This window comes from Nanorana parkeri, unplaced genomic scaffold, assembly GCF_000935625.1.
Source record: "Nanorana parkeri isolate BGI_ZX_2015 unplaced genomic scaffold, ASM93562v1 scaffold505, whole genome shotgun sequence".
In the NCBI taxonomy this organism is placed as follows: Eukaryota; Metazoa; Chordata; class Amphibia; order Anura; family Dicroglossidae; genus Nanorana; species Nanorana parkeri.
This window is the reverse complement of record NW_017306773.1, coordinates 341,248-356,252: the sequence shown is the minus strand read 5'-3', so window position 1 is coordinate 356,252 and position 15,005 is coordinate 341,248. Positions and strand designations below refer to the sequence as shown.

Below are 15,005 nucleotides of genomic sequence, written 5' to 3'. Positions count from 1 at the left end.
CTGCATATACCTAGTGGTCTACTTTGTACCCCCAATGACCTACTGAGGATTTTAAAGCAAGTACAAAAATCCCTTTTTCAGCTTGCTAAACCCACAGAACAATTAGTTGGCGCTAGTCTCCTGGCTTGCATATAAGATATTTGGACCACACTTTTGCCTCCACCTTGTACTACAAACACGTAAGGACATGACTCACTTTTTTTTTTTCCCCCATCACATATATTTTAGAGGCTGGGTCACCTAATTACATATTTATATCATTATTTACATGTGTAGATCAGTCACAACATTTAAACAGCCAACACAGTTTTGTAACATGGTAGGATAAGAAAGCAACATAAAGCACTTAAGAGAGACCTACAAAATGTCCAAGTGAATGAATGACTTCTTAAAAATTAACACCATTTAAATGACAAAGTACATGTTCCAACCCTAGAGTCTGAAAAGGATACAATGTTCATGCATAATCCCCAACATCAATATTGCAAATGGTGCACAAGGCTGAAACGTTCTTCCCTTTAGGAATCCAAAAAGGTAGTCAATGTGTAAAATAGCTATAATGTTCAGTGGTAAAATACTCCAATGGTTAATCCAGAAGAAGACCATGACATTCATCTCTACCCAATGAGCAGACGGTTCTGCAGCATATGATACCTTCCAAGAGGTTAACAATAAACCTTGAGCAGAGGGGTGCCTGAGGAGTCTGTCTCTGTATCTGGCAGGGAGTCGTCTTTCTGGAAGGGAGATCCTGCACACAAGAGGGATAGAGATAAGCATTCGGCCAATCATTAGTTACATTTACTTTTGGTCCACATCAAAAAGAAGAAGTTTAAGAAATTACAAGAAAAGGGTTGTGAGACTGACATAAAATGGTGCAACACCTACCACATAAATAATGGTATTGTTATGGAAACAATCTGACCTTCAAAGCAGTTTCAACATAAAATTGCAATGAAGCACTTCTTCCCCAACATCAGCCGAACTCCAGGTAAATAAAAAAGATACATACATAATAAAATACCCAAATTTGACTTTGTAGCCTCTTGCATTCCCTATACAGCAGAGCTCTACCTGGGGAAGGGAGAAGCAGCACAAGGAACAATGCAGATAGTGAAATGGAAAGCGGCAGGCTGATGAGCACAGCTTTTTTTACTTTGCTTTTTCCTCCTGTCAAGTCATAGTGTGGGGGTGGCAAGGGAACCTGTGAGTAGAAGTGAAACTGCAGCAAAAGAAACTTCAGGCTTCCTTTTTCCCTACCAGAGAGGGCTGTGTAAATGTCAGGACTGAAAGACAAATACAAATCCTTAGGCAGGTAAAACAGCTTCCTTATTTGTAGTTAGCCTGGAGTGCAACTTTCAGTTCTGGCCCGTGGTCATTAAACCTAGATACTCAGACCAAATTTCAGTCACTAGGTAGTGGTTGACAATAACTATTTTTACGTAGTCCAAGGACAAAGGGTTTTCTTTTTGCACAGTGCTAATCATCATGAGCATCAATTTTATAAGAAGCTGACAAATGTACAAATGTTTTTTTTGTTTAAATGCCTGCTTTAGTTATTTTACACTTGGCAATTTTTAATCCACCTATTGCAATTTGAAGGCTTTAGCGGTCACTGTGCCTCTCCATGTGAGGCACAACGACAGCTTGAGCTGGTAGGTTGATCAGTAAACAAACTTAATGTGAAATGGAGCAGTTGGTTTTTAAACCCCTATTTGTGTAAAAGAAGCCAAACCTGACAAAATCTGTATTCCAAGCAACTATGCACTTCCATAGTGCTGTACTTAAACACAATTCCATCCAACATCTTTTATAAATCAGATGGAAAAAAATAAAGACGCAAAATAAATCCATTAGGGGTTCAACTTCGCAACTGCATTCTGCTGATATAAAAAATAAATGCCTTGCATCACATATTTATGTTGTAAATACCAACCATGGCTACATGTGTGAATTGCTGTACAGCCCGAAAGCCTTAAACCCTAATTATTGCTGAACTATACCCCTTTAAAAGCAGGTTTCAGACGATAGAACAGAACCTGCTTAAAATTAGGGGTAGGCAAACTCCAGCCCTCCAGCTGTGGTGAAACTACAAATGGAGCACCAGAGTTTGGCTACTCCTGGCAGATACAAGCCCCCTAAAGCTCCATTCACACTTGCACTGGAGTTTTTTTTTTGGGGTGGTGGTGGGGTTTGTACAGGTGTTATAGGCTTGAGCATTTTTTAAAAAATTACAGTATATTAGCCAATAACAACCTATTTACTGGGCAAGACATGTGTTTTTTGGGTGTTCACAAAGAGCGATTCTGCCCCAAAGGAAGCTCACTGAGCTACAAGCTTCCAGTAACACTACGCTCAGGTGTCAGTGAATATAACAGGAATCCAATCATTGAAGCACTTCTTTCGAAGCTTTAAATTGTGCTTCAACTGCACCGGCCTGGCTAGATGTAAGGAGCGCCGGGATTAGAGGAGAGCCAGGGGGCTGGACCGTGGCGTGTGCGGTGGGGCACGGCGTGCGGGGCTCGTGTGGAGCCGCGAACAGGCAATTTAATAGATAGCCGACTAATCGACGATGGAAAACGTTTTAACGTTTTCCATCGTCGATTTTAATTGACTAAATCGAATAGTTGTTGCAGCTCTAATCTGCATACATTTCAATGCTTTGATCATACCACACATTCTATTATTCTTCCACCTACAAGTATCTGTGGCAAAACAAATGAACCTGCAAGCAGTGATTACTGCACTGTGCTCCTAACACACAAATTTGTTTATGGTCATTATGGATTTAGAGTGCAATGTTCCTTAACATATTTTCATTTGGACTACAAATCCCATGGTAATGTTTTGTTCTGAAAATCAGTATATTTCCATGTGTCTTGGTCATGTAGAAAGAATGGCAAATGCTTGTCTAAAGAATGTATACATAACTTTTAAGGACCTATGTACTTCACAGGCCAGTTTGTCTTACACATTCTTTAGATATGTATAATAGATCAAGCTATTCAAAGCAAGCCACTGATATAATTGCCTGCAGAGTCAAGGCAAGATCTCTTTGATGTTTTCTATGGAATATCTACCATACTAATGCTATTTACATGATGGGAGTGAATTTTAAAAACAATCATCCACACATTAGTTTTTCCATTATTCCAGTGCCTAAAGGAAACATGTGCAGAGTTTCCTTTAATTGATTTAAGGTTTAGATCAGGGGTCTCAAAGTACTGACCTCCAGACAGGTTACTTTTGGCCCACAAGCAGGGCGGCCAATAGGGAGGGAGCGACGCCTCCTGCACTGGGCCGGGACCCCATCAAAGCAGCAGGGGGGCCCAGGGACAGAGATGGGGCTCTTGCTTCTGCCAGGGACATAGCTAGGGTTGCCACCTGTCAGGGATTCATCCAGACAGTCTGGGTTTCAGGCCAGCAGAAACCCAGACTCAAGATGTCACAATGTCAGACAGACAGGGGCAATCAAGGGGATCCTGGTGTTCCAACTTGAGTGCATGGAAGAGGCACGGGACACGGAGGCATGCTGGAACATGGGGAGCAAGGAGGTGTCTGAAACACAGGGTGCAGATAAGTCTTGAAGGGCACAGGGGTTCTGCTTCAGGCAGATGTGTTGCTTGCCATCTTTCCTCACCCGCCCCCCTGCCTGTCTCTCCTCGCTCTCTCCCCTTGCAGCCCCCATGGAAGAAGTCTGAGTTTGAGACTCCTGGTTTAGATGGTAATAATTTAATGACACTTCACTTTTTCCCAGATATTACACCATTGTCGCTTGCTCATGAAACAAGTGTTTTGACTTAAACAAAAAATGGTGTGCTTTTAAGTTCTTTATAGAGCAATGAATGGTTAGAATCTGTCAGCTTTCATTGCAGTGTTCCACTTCAGGAGTTGGAAATCTCCAACAGACACAGAAATAAAAAAACATATTTTAGAGAAGGAAGCAAGGATGGACTTCTCAATATTACCAAATTGAAACACTGATAAAAAACAGGCCATGTCCTTTATAAATTAAAAAAATTGGTCCGGGGTCCTTGTGCTCTACCCATTAGTACTTGCATGATTAACAAATCTCCCAAAGCCTTACCATGATGTAAACATGCTGAAATGTTTAATGTTTCATGCTAAAATTGGTGCAGCTAGCCTTTTCAGTTATTTAGCACTGTTTGCGAAGCAAGAAGTTATTCCAAAAGAAATCATGAACACATTAACAAAACCCAAAAAAGGAACATGTGGTTTAGAGATTATACCAGTTTTTCCAAGCTCAGAATTCATCAGGTTTTTTTAATTTATATTTTCTGCCCTTACCCTTTGTACTTTCCTCTATGCACTAAATTTGCTGTTTAAAACGACCTATACAAACTACTATAGTAAGTATGGAACTCCTGTATGATCTCAGTAGGGTCAGATGTTAGGAGACCACTACTCTGGCGAATAGTAGGAATGACAGTGACAGAGCGATGTTCAGCCATCAAGTTCACCAGGAGATTATTATTATCCCCAAATGTGTTTTTATCCCCAAATCCTAATGTGTCAAGGAGCTGTAATGGAGAACCAGATCTCTACGAGCAGTAAGTCATAAGAGGGGCCATCGCATAGCTCCGCATGACCAGAAGCAACTGGTCGGTGAGAGCCTTGTTGGCAACTCTAGCAGCTTTAATGGCAGACACATACTCTCCTTGCAATGTACCCTAAAGGCATCCTAAACTATACGAGGGGCAGCAGAGTGCACATTTATCTCCCAATAGGGTTTCAGCATGTTAGCAATACAGGCAGAGACAGTGGGATCTGAAATCCACCTAGGAGCCATACTTGCGCCCCAGAGCCACCTCCAATGCCCAATGTGAGTTCCAGAGGAGAATGGTCATAACCACAGACCACCCTCCAGGATCAGTGATAACATGCAATACCTTACAATCCAGAGATTTACTGATCAACTCTGCTTGGGGAGTCGCTGTGTTAGGGTAGGTGGCGTGGAACGTCTGCTGAATACGAGGCCTGCGAAGAGCAATAATTTTGTTGCCCATAAAATGAGTTTCCTGCAAAAGTAATATGTGGGGTTTATGAAACTGAATAAATTTGAACATAAGGGACCTCTTAAACTTGTCATCAAGACCCCTGACATTCCAAGACAGCAAACTTGAGAGGACATCACGAAATAAGTCAAGAATAGCCATGGTTCCACACCACTCATCCAAGCAGCACCAGGACGAGCCATAATAAAGATACCCTAAAACAGGAGAAATAACAACACATAAGGCATTCCGAGCAAAGGAGCAGGATGACTATAAAAAGTGAAACACCTGAAAGCTAAACTCCCTACCATCTAGCAGACCCCAACAAACTAGCTAGTGGTTTTATCGGCCAAAAATTTAACAAAGAGAGAAAAAACAACGTCCCAAAAAAACAGTCACATGAAGTGAAGCTCAACTGAGTGCCAAGTACGTAGCGCCCACAAGGACCTCTACCAAAAGTAATCTCAGTAGTGGGTGAAGGAGCTTAGTGGGAATCCAGGGTGTAGATGGGTGCAGAAACAGTGCCGAAACTCCCAAACAACGGATTTAGAGGGGAACGAAAAGCATCCAAGAGGAGGCAAGCCCTTGCGGCTCTGAAGCAGCAGCAGAGACAGGCAACTCTGTATAGCAGGAGTCCTGGCAAGGCAACACAGAGGGGAAAGAATACTGTTCACCCCAAAGTAGAAAAGGCACTCATCCGCTTCAGCCGGAGTATCGAAGAATAACACCTTGCCAGCATGCTGAACACGGAGGCGACTGGGATAGAGCATGCCATATTTGATAGCCTTCTGAAGCAGCCTCTTGCGGACATCCACAAAGGTTCTGTGGCGATGTTGAAGCTCCGCAGAGAATCAGGGAATAGAGAGATCTGACACTGTACACGGAGCAGGAGCCTCAACAGGGGGGTCGGTCTGCAAGCGAGAGGGCAAGGTGGCCACAGTGCCTGATCTCTTCTGTCCTGACGAAGTATTCAAGCCTTTAGACTTGGCGGGCGTCACAGAGATCACTGCGCGAAGAGGAGGTAAGTAATGAAGAAAAAAGATAAAGGGGTAGCTGGATGGGTAGAAGGCTGCAATAAGTAACAGGATGGCGGGAGCTCAGCACCAGTACGTCTTCTTCACTCTACATCATGGCCACTCCCCGGATCTACAATATTTTTAAAAGCAACTTTCTACTGCAGTTTAGGGATGTTAAAGGCTTCAACAAAGCTGCCGGAAGCTTGCCAAAACTTTACAAAAGCTAGCTGTATATATTCTTGCCCACAGAGCCCCTTACGTAGTTTTCGTGATATTACATTGGGTGCTACCATGGCAATTTCTGTTTCCACACTGCAAATGCAGAGTTTTATATGGTGCTTATATGCACTGCTATACAAGAGGAGTAAATGCATAGGGGTCATACAAACCAAATATGATACTACTATTGCAGACTCTACTTCCATCCAACTACAGCCTCTCCTATTGCATTATCAATAATACAAGACAAAAGTGAGAAAAAAAAACAAACAGGGACAGCAGACGTATAGACCCTGAAGGGCAAACACAGGGGTATCTCACCTCAGTAGAGACCCCAATTAACACAAGGTATAATGTGGTTGTGTTTTAAAACTCTTCAGCATCTACCAAAAATTGAAAGGATTGACCCTTTAAAAAGTAAAAGGCATACAAATTTGAAAATACAATGGTCCTAGTTCATAAAGACTAAAGGGAAATATATTGCTGATCAATGGAAAATAATATCTCTCCTTTAGATTTTATGACTGAGGCCCACTAATCTGCATCTCATTTTACATCTATTTAAACCAGAAAACCAATACCATCTGTGTTAAGACACAAAGCATTACGTGACCAACTTAACCCCACCTCACCAGTGACTAACAGAAATGTCCTACAGCAGACAGCATTAGAGAGGTAGACTCAGATACGTGAAGCACCTACTCACAATCACCATGTGCTACATTTGTGCATATATTGGAATATGTCACCTGTTACTTTATATAGCAGGGATCACAGAGAACGAACAAGGGACAATTGTCCATATGTTTCTTGTGGGAGGGAAAAAAAAAGGAAAAAAGTATGCAATTGTAAATCAATACAACATATATACATATAAGTAGACTATAGTAGATGTTGATCGTTAGACTACATAATGAGAGGTTATTTATTAGTTTATGTTTCTTTATAGATAGTGGTCAATAGTGCTGTGCATATAGGATGTCCATATCTAGCAGTGTTCACTAGGTTAATTTCACTTTAGTCAACACATTAAAAAATAAGTAAAGAAAACAGCCTAAAGCAGCTATAAAAATACGAAAACTGTTAGAAATTACATCTCCATTAAAAAAAATATGGCATAACTGCAATGTTGACCTTCCAGTATAGACCCCTGTGAACCAAACAGAGCAGCACAAATCCAATTCCCTCATCTGTGTTTCAGTCAGAGCCAGAAGAACATCAAGCTTTCGTCTGGCTTTTAAAACTGACTTGCACAAATCTCATTTACTCTCATTTATTAAAGTGTCAAAGGAAAAAAAAAAAAAGTCTCTGATCGCATACTTTGACCCTTAGAAACCAGATTCTGTACGTCATGTCCTTAACATTAAAATACATTAATAATTGAAGTCTGTTAAAGAATATCCCAGCAGAATGAAAATAGACTAGGAAATTGAAAAACAAGCTATACCTATATGGATATCAGCAATGAGAAAAATCTGTAGGCGATGTTCTGAAAACATTCTTGGCTGTCAGATGATTTGGCTTTAGTTTTGACCCAAAATGAGTACAGGGATAAGGAATTAAGGGCATATTCACATTTTTGCTAGTAATATGGTCATTTAAAATGCACCCCAATACTCCCACACTGGGTAAATAGATTTTCTTTTCTTCCAGGTATTGCTGGGCCATGTGTTAAAGGCAACCTATTCATAAATGGACTGCCTTAAAGTGATACTATACTCAGGAGTTAAATCTTAAAAACGCTTTCAGGTAGCTTTGTCACAGGTCGGCTAGAACTATGAGGTGAGTGAAAAGCACTCACCTCATAGTTCTCCTTTAAAAGAGTGTTTTCCCCATAGTTCTCTTTAGAACCAGGACGGATCCCGAAGCCAGGACGGATCCCGACATTACTGTCGAGAACCAGCCAGCTGCGTGAGTGACAGCTGGCTCTGCCTATCTAGAGGTAGAGCCAGCTATACCCGCCCCCTCTCCCGTTTGTTTCTCCAGTCAGCACTGGAGGATTGGAGAGGGGGAGCGGTGATTGAGGGAGACGATCGGGGAGTGAGTGGATCGGGTGCAAGTTTCTGCTCACTTTCCGATCAATAGAGCTGACCTGTGACAGTTTGTCACAGGTCGGCTCTAACTATATGGAAAATCACTCGCCTCATAGTTCTCCTTTAACTATTAACAAAAATGTATCTTATTTGTGTATCACTCAGCTGTAGATCCTCAAATCATCTCTGAATTGGTGCTGACACTGTCCTTCCTTCTGGAGGGTGGCTACTTTTGTTCCCCATGGTGCCTGTGTGTTGTAGTCACCGCTCCAAGCTCACTCCTGTGATGGACTACAATCTCATGTTTAGTTTACTAGTTTGTATTCAAGTTATAGTCCATGACAGCAGTGAGCTTCGAGTGGTGGCTACTGTATAACACAAACAGGGACCATGGGGAACAAAAGTAGCCACCCTCCAGAAGGAAGGACAGTGTCAGCACCAATTCAGAGATGATTTGAGGATCTACAGCTGAGTGATGCACACAAGGTACAGTTACCTTATTAGTTAAAAGGTACTTGAGTGCATTTTTAACATTTAACTCCTGACAGCAGCGAGGAGCAACTTTTTGGCAAAACAAATGTGGTAATGGGACATATTGACAAATCAGCATAGTACATTAATTATAACAATAAAACTGCAACAAAACACAGCTGTGCATTAAAAAAAAAAAAAAAAACCACAGAGAACATAAAATCATATCCACTGCACAAAGTAAGTTTCAGTGTGGTTATCATTTAACAAAGTTCCAGCTGAATATTTTTCTTTTTATATTTTGGAAGATTTGTATTTGTATCACTGATGGGGATATATACCCTCACTCCCTTTTTTCCAAAGACCACTGTGGTAGCAACAGGAAACTGAGGGGAATCTCTCCAATAGGAACAGATACAGAAATACAAACCAAACAGAACCTCTAACCCATCCCTACTATACATGAATAAAACTTGTGCTTGGAGTCAAAGTAAAGCTGCCAACCTCCAGGTTTGCAGGCAGCAGTAAGAACTTGACATAAGTTCAAACTCTTCATGACATTTTATAATGAATAAATAAATACAACATGAGATTTACCTGGGGCACTATATCGCCTCATATTACGAGCCATGAGATCCGATGAGGTTTCTTGTGAAATTTTCACATCCAGATCTGAAAGAAAATACAGAAGGCCAGAAAAGACAGCAAAGACAAAAAGGAAGAAACCAGAGAAAAAAAAAAAAAAAGAATAAAAATTAGTCATATTCTATATCCTTTGCCTAAAACATGTACCCCCACCAATTTCCCTTTAAAGATGCCCACCATCCTGGCTAGTAAGTCCAGACTCTTGCATGCTTTCATTGCCACTGTCAGGTGCTTTGCCTCCGCTGCGGCTGTTATGCTGTTGCCCTCCACCCTTTTCTCCACCGCGGGAGGGGGTTCCACGTCGTGGAACCTTGCGAGTACTGATGCGGATGATACCTCTCACTAGCCGACACTCAGCATCTTGCTCTTCCAGTCGGTAGTCCTGTGTTAGACTGCTGATTAACTCTGTGATTTTGCTGCTTTTCTCCAGGAACACTGTATCTGATGTACACCTTGCCAGCTCATCAATCTGATGGAGACTAAACAACTCATTTAGTTTATGCCAAATGAGCACATCAATATCCGCACTGGAAAGGGAGCCATTTAACCGGGACAGCTCTGGATCCGATTCCCGCAATGAGTAGTAATCCCCAGAAGTACTATGGAGTGCTGGAGGTGGCACTGGAACAGGGGTCTCCTTTACAGTTTCTATATCTGAGACAACAGGCTGTCTGTTATACACAGGTACCCCCATCAGTTTAAGATCTGGGTAACTAAAACTATTACCCAGGTTTGTTTTTCTTTCACTCAAACGGGTGATCCGAGGGCTATTTCCAGGGTGCCCATTCAAAGACGGACAGTCTGTACCCTCCACTGAACAGGGAAGATACACCTCGGGGTCCTTCTGTGGACAGCAGCTGCAGGACACAACGTAACAGAGCACTGCTTTGTATGTAGACCAGGCACGCGAGAGTGAAGGGCAGCATGGTCGACCCTCTGGTGATGTTTCAGCAGACCCTGAAATAAAAGTGATGTCTTCTGGTGGGCTCTTGCGTCGGGGAATTGGAACACTTGAGATCTGCGGTGGGGAGCTGTGGCGCTGAGCAGGAAGGTGGGCTGGGGGAGAACCCCGACCATGAGGAAAAGCCATTGGCTGGAGTCTAGGCATTTCTTCATGAATAAGTCCTGGAAACAAAGGCCAGAAACAGTCAGGTATTCAAATTTGGAAACAATTAAAACTCTCATCCATTATAAACAGGTAATGTTCATTACCCAAGGAACAATCTAACCTATGCAGGTTTTCTTTTGGATAGCATAGGCAACATTTAGAATCTGTCAGGTTTTTTTTCGGTCTCCCCACTAGAAATATTCACCCTATTTAAATGTCTTTGTAGACATCCAAACTTTTGCAGTGGGAACACCTGTCTAATGCTATGTTCATGTGCTATTGGATAAATGGAAAATACACCAACTGCAGTTCAGGGCTGCAAGTCAGAGAACAGTGTGAGTAGTGTTTGGAAGGCATTTGTAGACAATTTATATGAGAACCTCGTATCACCCACCCGAGTGCACATGACTGCAGCATAGGAGGAATTTTCCTCACTTTGGAGAGATTTCCTGCTGCATCTCCAGGACATGAAGTGCATTGAAAGCTCTGAATTGGGTAGGGTTGTCACCATATCTGGGGGAAAAAATTCTAGCATTTTTTTTTTATTTTATTTAATTGTTAAAGGGGTCACACACACACACACCTTGTCTTCCTCCTATGCTGCATAAATAAACTTACAAGCCTAGTGGATTCAGCGTTGTCAGGAAAACAGCATTGGAGATTAGGACAAGCACCCTCATCTTCTTCTTGTACATCAGGAAGCTGGCTGCCTCTTGTGGGTTCTTGCAGCCTGATGACGTGGTGTATGTGCACAGGGCTGTAGCTACCATGGGGCAAGTGAGGTACTCGCCTCAGGCGCAGTTGAGAGGGGGCGCATCCAGGGCCGGCCTGGCTGCGCCCCCTCTCCCTTGTTGCCATAGCGAGCACAGGGCGCCATTGGCAACAGGGGCACCAGGCGGCCAACACAGCCGCAGGTCAGCAGGGAGAAGAGAAGCAGCACAGGCTCCAGCTTCTCCTCAGATCCCTGCTGCTCTCCCCCACAAGTATGGTCAGAGAACTATGTGTCCTCAATCTCTTTCAAAAGGGAAATGTCAGGGGTCTATTTAGACCCCTGACATTTCCCCAAAGCCCCCCTACAGTGAAAAAAATAAAACCCCAAAAGACACCCCCCCACACACTACTAGACATGTGCAAAGACTAAAAAAGTTTGTTTCGGACTAAGTAAATGGAGACTAAAAATGTTTTCATTAGTTTCGTCAAACGAAACAAAATTTTTATGCTATTCTTATGCCAAGGAGCTAGCTACGGTTCTGCATGTGCGGCGTTCTAGATTGCTCAAAGCCTCGTAACATGGGTATCCCAGAAGGCTGTGGACAGCTGGGGTTACATAACTCTCACCTAGGTGGGAAAGGCATAAGTGACCGCGATTGTGTTATAGGAGGGCACAATAATATGAAAAAGGACAGTGAAGGTCTGCTTTAGGCTCTATTTCTACTGGGCAGGTGGCAGTCCTAGCAATTGGTCACACAGCAAAGGATAAACATGCATATGTATAGTAGTATAGTATATGCTTAATCTGCTCTATCCAAACCCAAAAAGAACAAACGTTTAGGCTACACATACACTGTAACCCCCATGATTGGGTTGTAGTAAACAAAAACAGAGCATGTTGTTGGTACTTAATCTTGTTACACACATCCTTTGTATCTGTCCATAAACATTTATGTATGCCAGTATCATTTGAAACCCTGCATCACACAACAAAAGTATACACCATTCAGTCTGCAATAGTCTCCAAGTCATCTCAACACTGACCCCCAGCGAAGCTGAATATCCTGGTCAGTTTAGAATATCACACAACAGCTTTTATAATACACGAAGTCAGGACACCCACCTCGGTCGTTCCTCACCATTCCCATCCTTTGGTGGCCGAGCTCTCCAGCCCGACTAACCCCCTCCAGCGAGCTCCTGCTCCCACCCGCTCTCTCTTCAGACTTCCACATCGCGCCGTCTCCTAACTCACATTGAAGAGTTTCACAAAGAGCCAGAGAGTCTCTAGGGGGTCGGTTCCGGTATTTTCCGGGTTTCTCGCGAGCTCCAATTTCCGCTTCCGGTCACCACCGCCTCTACCTGTCCACCAGGTGTGTGCACCAACCACGCCCCCACCTGCGCGCCTACGTCACCGCTACTCTTTAGTCTCTCGGCGCTTCTCTGCAACCTATAATGGGATCTGTACAGCCAACATATATCCGCGGTTATCACCTGAGAAAACAGTGGTTTATATCACTTACAACTATATCGGTCTTCTTGATAATGAAAACTTAGTTTTAGTGATACTGCTATAGTGATAGCACTTTATGGCCACCAAATCAGGTCCGCACAGGTACTCCAATAACTTCCACAAGCTTTACTAACTTTCTCGCCAGGTGTATTCGCTATTCGGTCTCCGGAAATATGGCCGCCGCGCCACACCTGCATTGACTATAGCGCGCAAGGCTTTAACTTGTTTGGCCTCTAGCGCTTAGGCGACTCACTGCCCCCTCATTCTTCGTTCGGTGACGTCACATCGCTGCTAGAGATCTGCAGAACGGTGGATGAAGCAGAGTCCGGGTATTCTGTGCGCTTGATGGTATGTATGCAAGAAAAAGGGATTCGTGTAGCACTCGTCGAACAGGGGCTGCATATGAGGAAGAAGTCCTGATATTCTGCCAGGTCTCTGCACTGAGCTTCTCATTGCCAAGGGAGAGCAGTCTCTGCATCTGGTGTTTAGGACAGATGTAAAGTCATGCCGGGGAGAGAAAAAGCATATGACCCACTAATGCCTTCTGCGTGTTCACCTTGTCGCTGAGTGGCATGTTAGAAATGTTTGGTGCTCTCGGTTAAAGATTACATCACCAGGAAGGAGACCTTGTACACTGAAGGAAAGATCCTTTAACCAAGGACTCTTGGTTGTGTGTGATTTCCAGCCTTGCCATTGGTACTACTATTTTTCTCTTTGCTACCATGCCTATGGTGCAGGGCAGTGCCTTGTGGAATCTTCAGAGGGTCTTCAAACATCCAAGGTCTTCAAAAGAGACTGAGACCAAAGATGCCAAACCTGTGCCTTCCTCTCATGCTTCTTCATTTTGGAAGTCCGCTAATACTTCTAGCCTTTTTCTTCGATTTTCATCAACACCTTGTCATCCTCCAAAAAGGTCAGCCTCTGCCCCACAAGGGTTGCCTCAAAAGTCTGCTCCGAATCCTTGCACAAGCTCATCCCCTGCAGAAGTGGGGGCTACCAATGAATCTAGCATCAGTAAGTCAACTTCGGCACCTTACACCTTTACCTTAAAGCCTAACTTTCTTGAAATTCCTGTTGGTTCTAAACATGAGGCTTCTGAAAATCCTTCCACTTCTGATAGTACATTGAGCACTCCACAAAATCTCGCTTCTCCTTTGCAGTCATCTTTTTTCAGCCTACACTCTTTGGATTCTTCTTCACCAAATATGTCCCCTCCCAAGCACAATCACCAAAACCCTCAGGAGCCCTCTCCAGGTCTCTCTAACTTGACTGATAATTTGAGCTCAAAACCTTCACCATCTAAATTGTCTTCACCAAAACTGACTTCTAAGCAAGCGCCTGATGAACAGCGTTCCGCTCAGCATGCCTTCCTTAACGTGCAGAATTCACCACCCCGTAATCCATCACTTTCTCTCCGGAAAACTACTGCATCAAAATCCTCTCCCCGCAGACATGCATCATGCAGCTCCTCGCATAGTTCTCCAGCTCAGTCGCCTCTGAAATCTCCTCCTCTCCGTTCATCCCGAAGAGCCTCCACACAGGGGGAGCAGCTTCCAGTGACTCCGAGCCCACCTTGGTCAGAGTTGATGGAGGCACGACGCAAGTTAATGGCGGTGGAGTGCCGCCGGCGGGCTCTCTGCGCGTTGGAGATGAGAGTCCAACAGGTGCACTATGTCTTTATTCAAGCTGAAATGCGGGTAGCAAGGCAGAAGGAGGGCTTGGCAAAGCTGGTAGAGGCTGCCGGTCGGGCTGAGGTACAGACGGCAGTTCATGGGCAAAGGATTCGGAAAGCTCTGCGACACCACAAACCACGACTGCTGGCTTGTGCGCTGTGTGTACCCTGGCCTTCAAAAATAGAACGTCGAAATGCTCAACACCCTCGGCATTCACGCTGTGCAGTTTTCCAAGGTAGAATCCAAATGCTAAGAGGCTGTGTAGGTAGCGATGAACATGCTACAAGAGACTAATATATAGATGTCAGTGCTCCCTTATACCTTGTAGGTTTTGAATGTGCTTCTCATCTTAAAAAAGCTGCGCTGCATATGATCATTCTTTATTAGAGGCTGGCATTATATACTGTACTCCAAAAACACTTGCATCTGTTCTTACCAAAAAGGATTATTCGATCTTCCTGTGACTCAACATTACGGCTATTTCTTTTCTTTTTTTTTTTATATAAATGCTTTTTCATTATAGTACTGATTAGCCAGAACACTGAGTTATACTCTCTCCATAAAATATTAACTGCACCAATGTTTTATGCAATCGTTCAAAGTTACT

General features: G+C 43.4%; 1 protein-coding gene across 1 annotated transcript; it reads right to left on the bottom strand.

Moving 5' to 3' along the window:
• Positions 1-213: 213 nt before the first annotated feature.
• Positions 214-10,487, bottom strand: KDF1 (keratinocyte differentiation factor 1). Its single transcript, XM_018561171.1, has 3 exons — positions 9,574-10,487; positions 9,349-9,423; positions 214-748 (listed from the first exon to the last, which is right to left on the bottom strand). The coding sequence occupies exons 1-3, from the start codon at positions 10,484-10,486 to the stop codon at positions 666-668; spliced, it is 1,071 nt and encodes a 356-aa protein (XP_018416673.1). The 5' UTR covers position 10,487; the 3' UTR covers positions 214-665.
• Between the last annotated feature and the right edge of the window lie 4,518 nt (positions 10,488-15,005).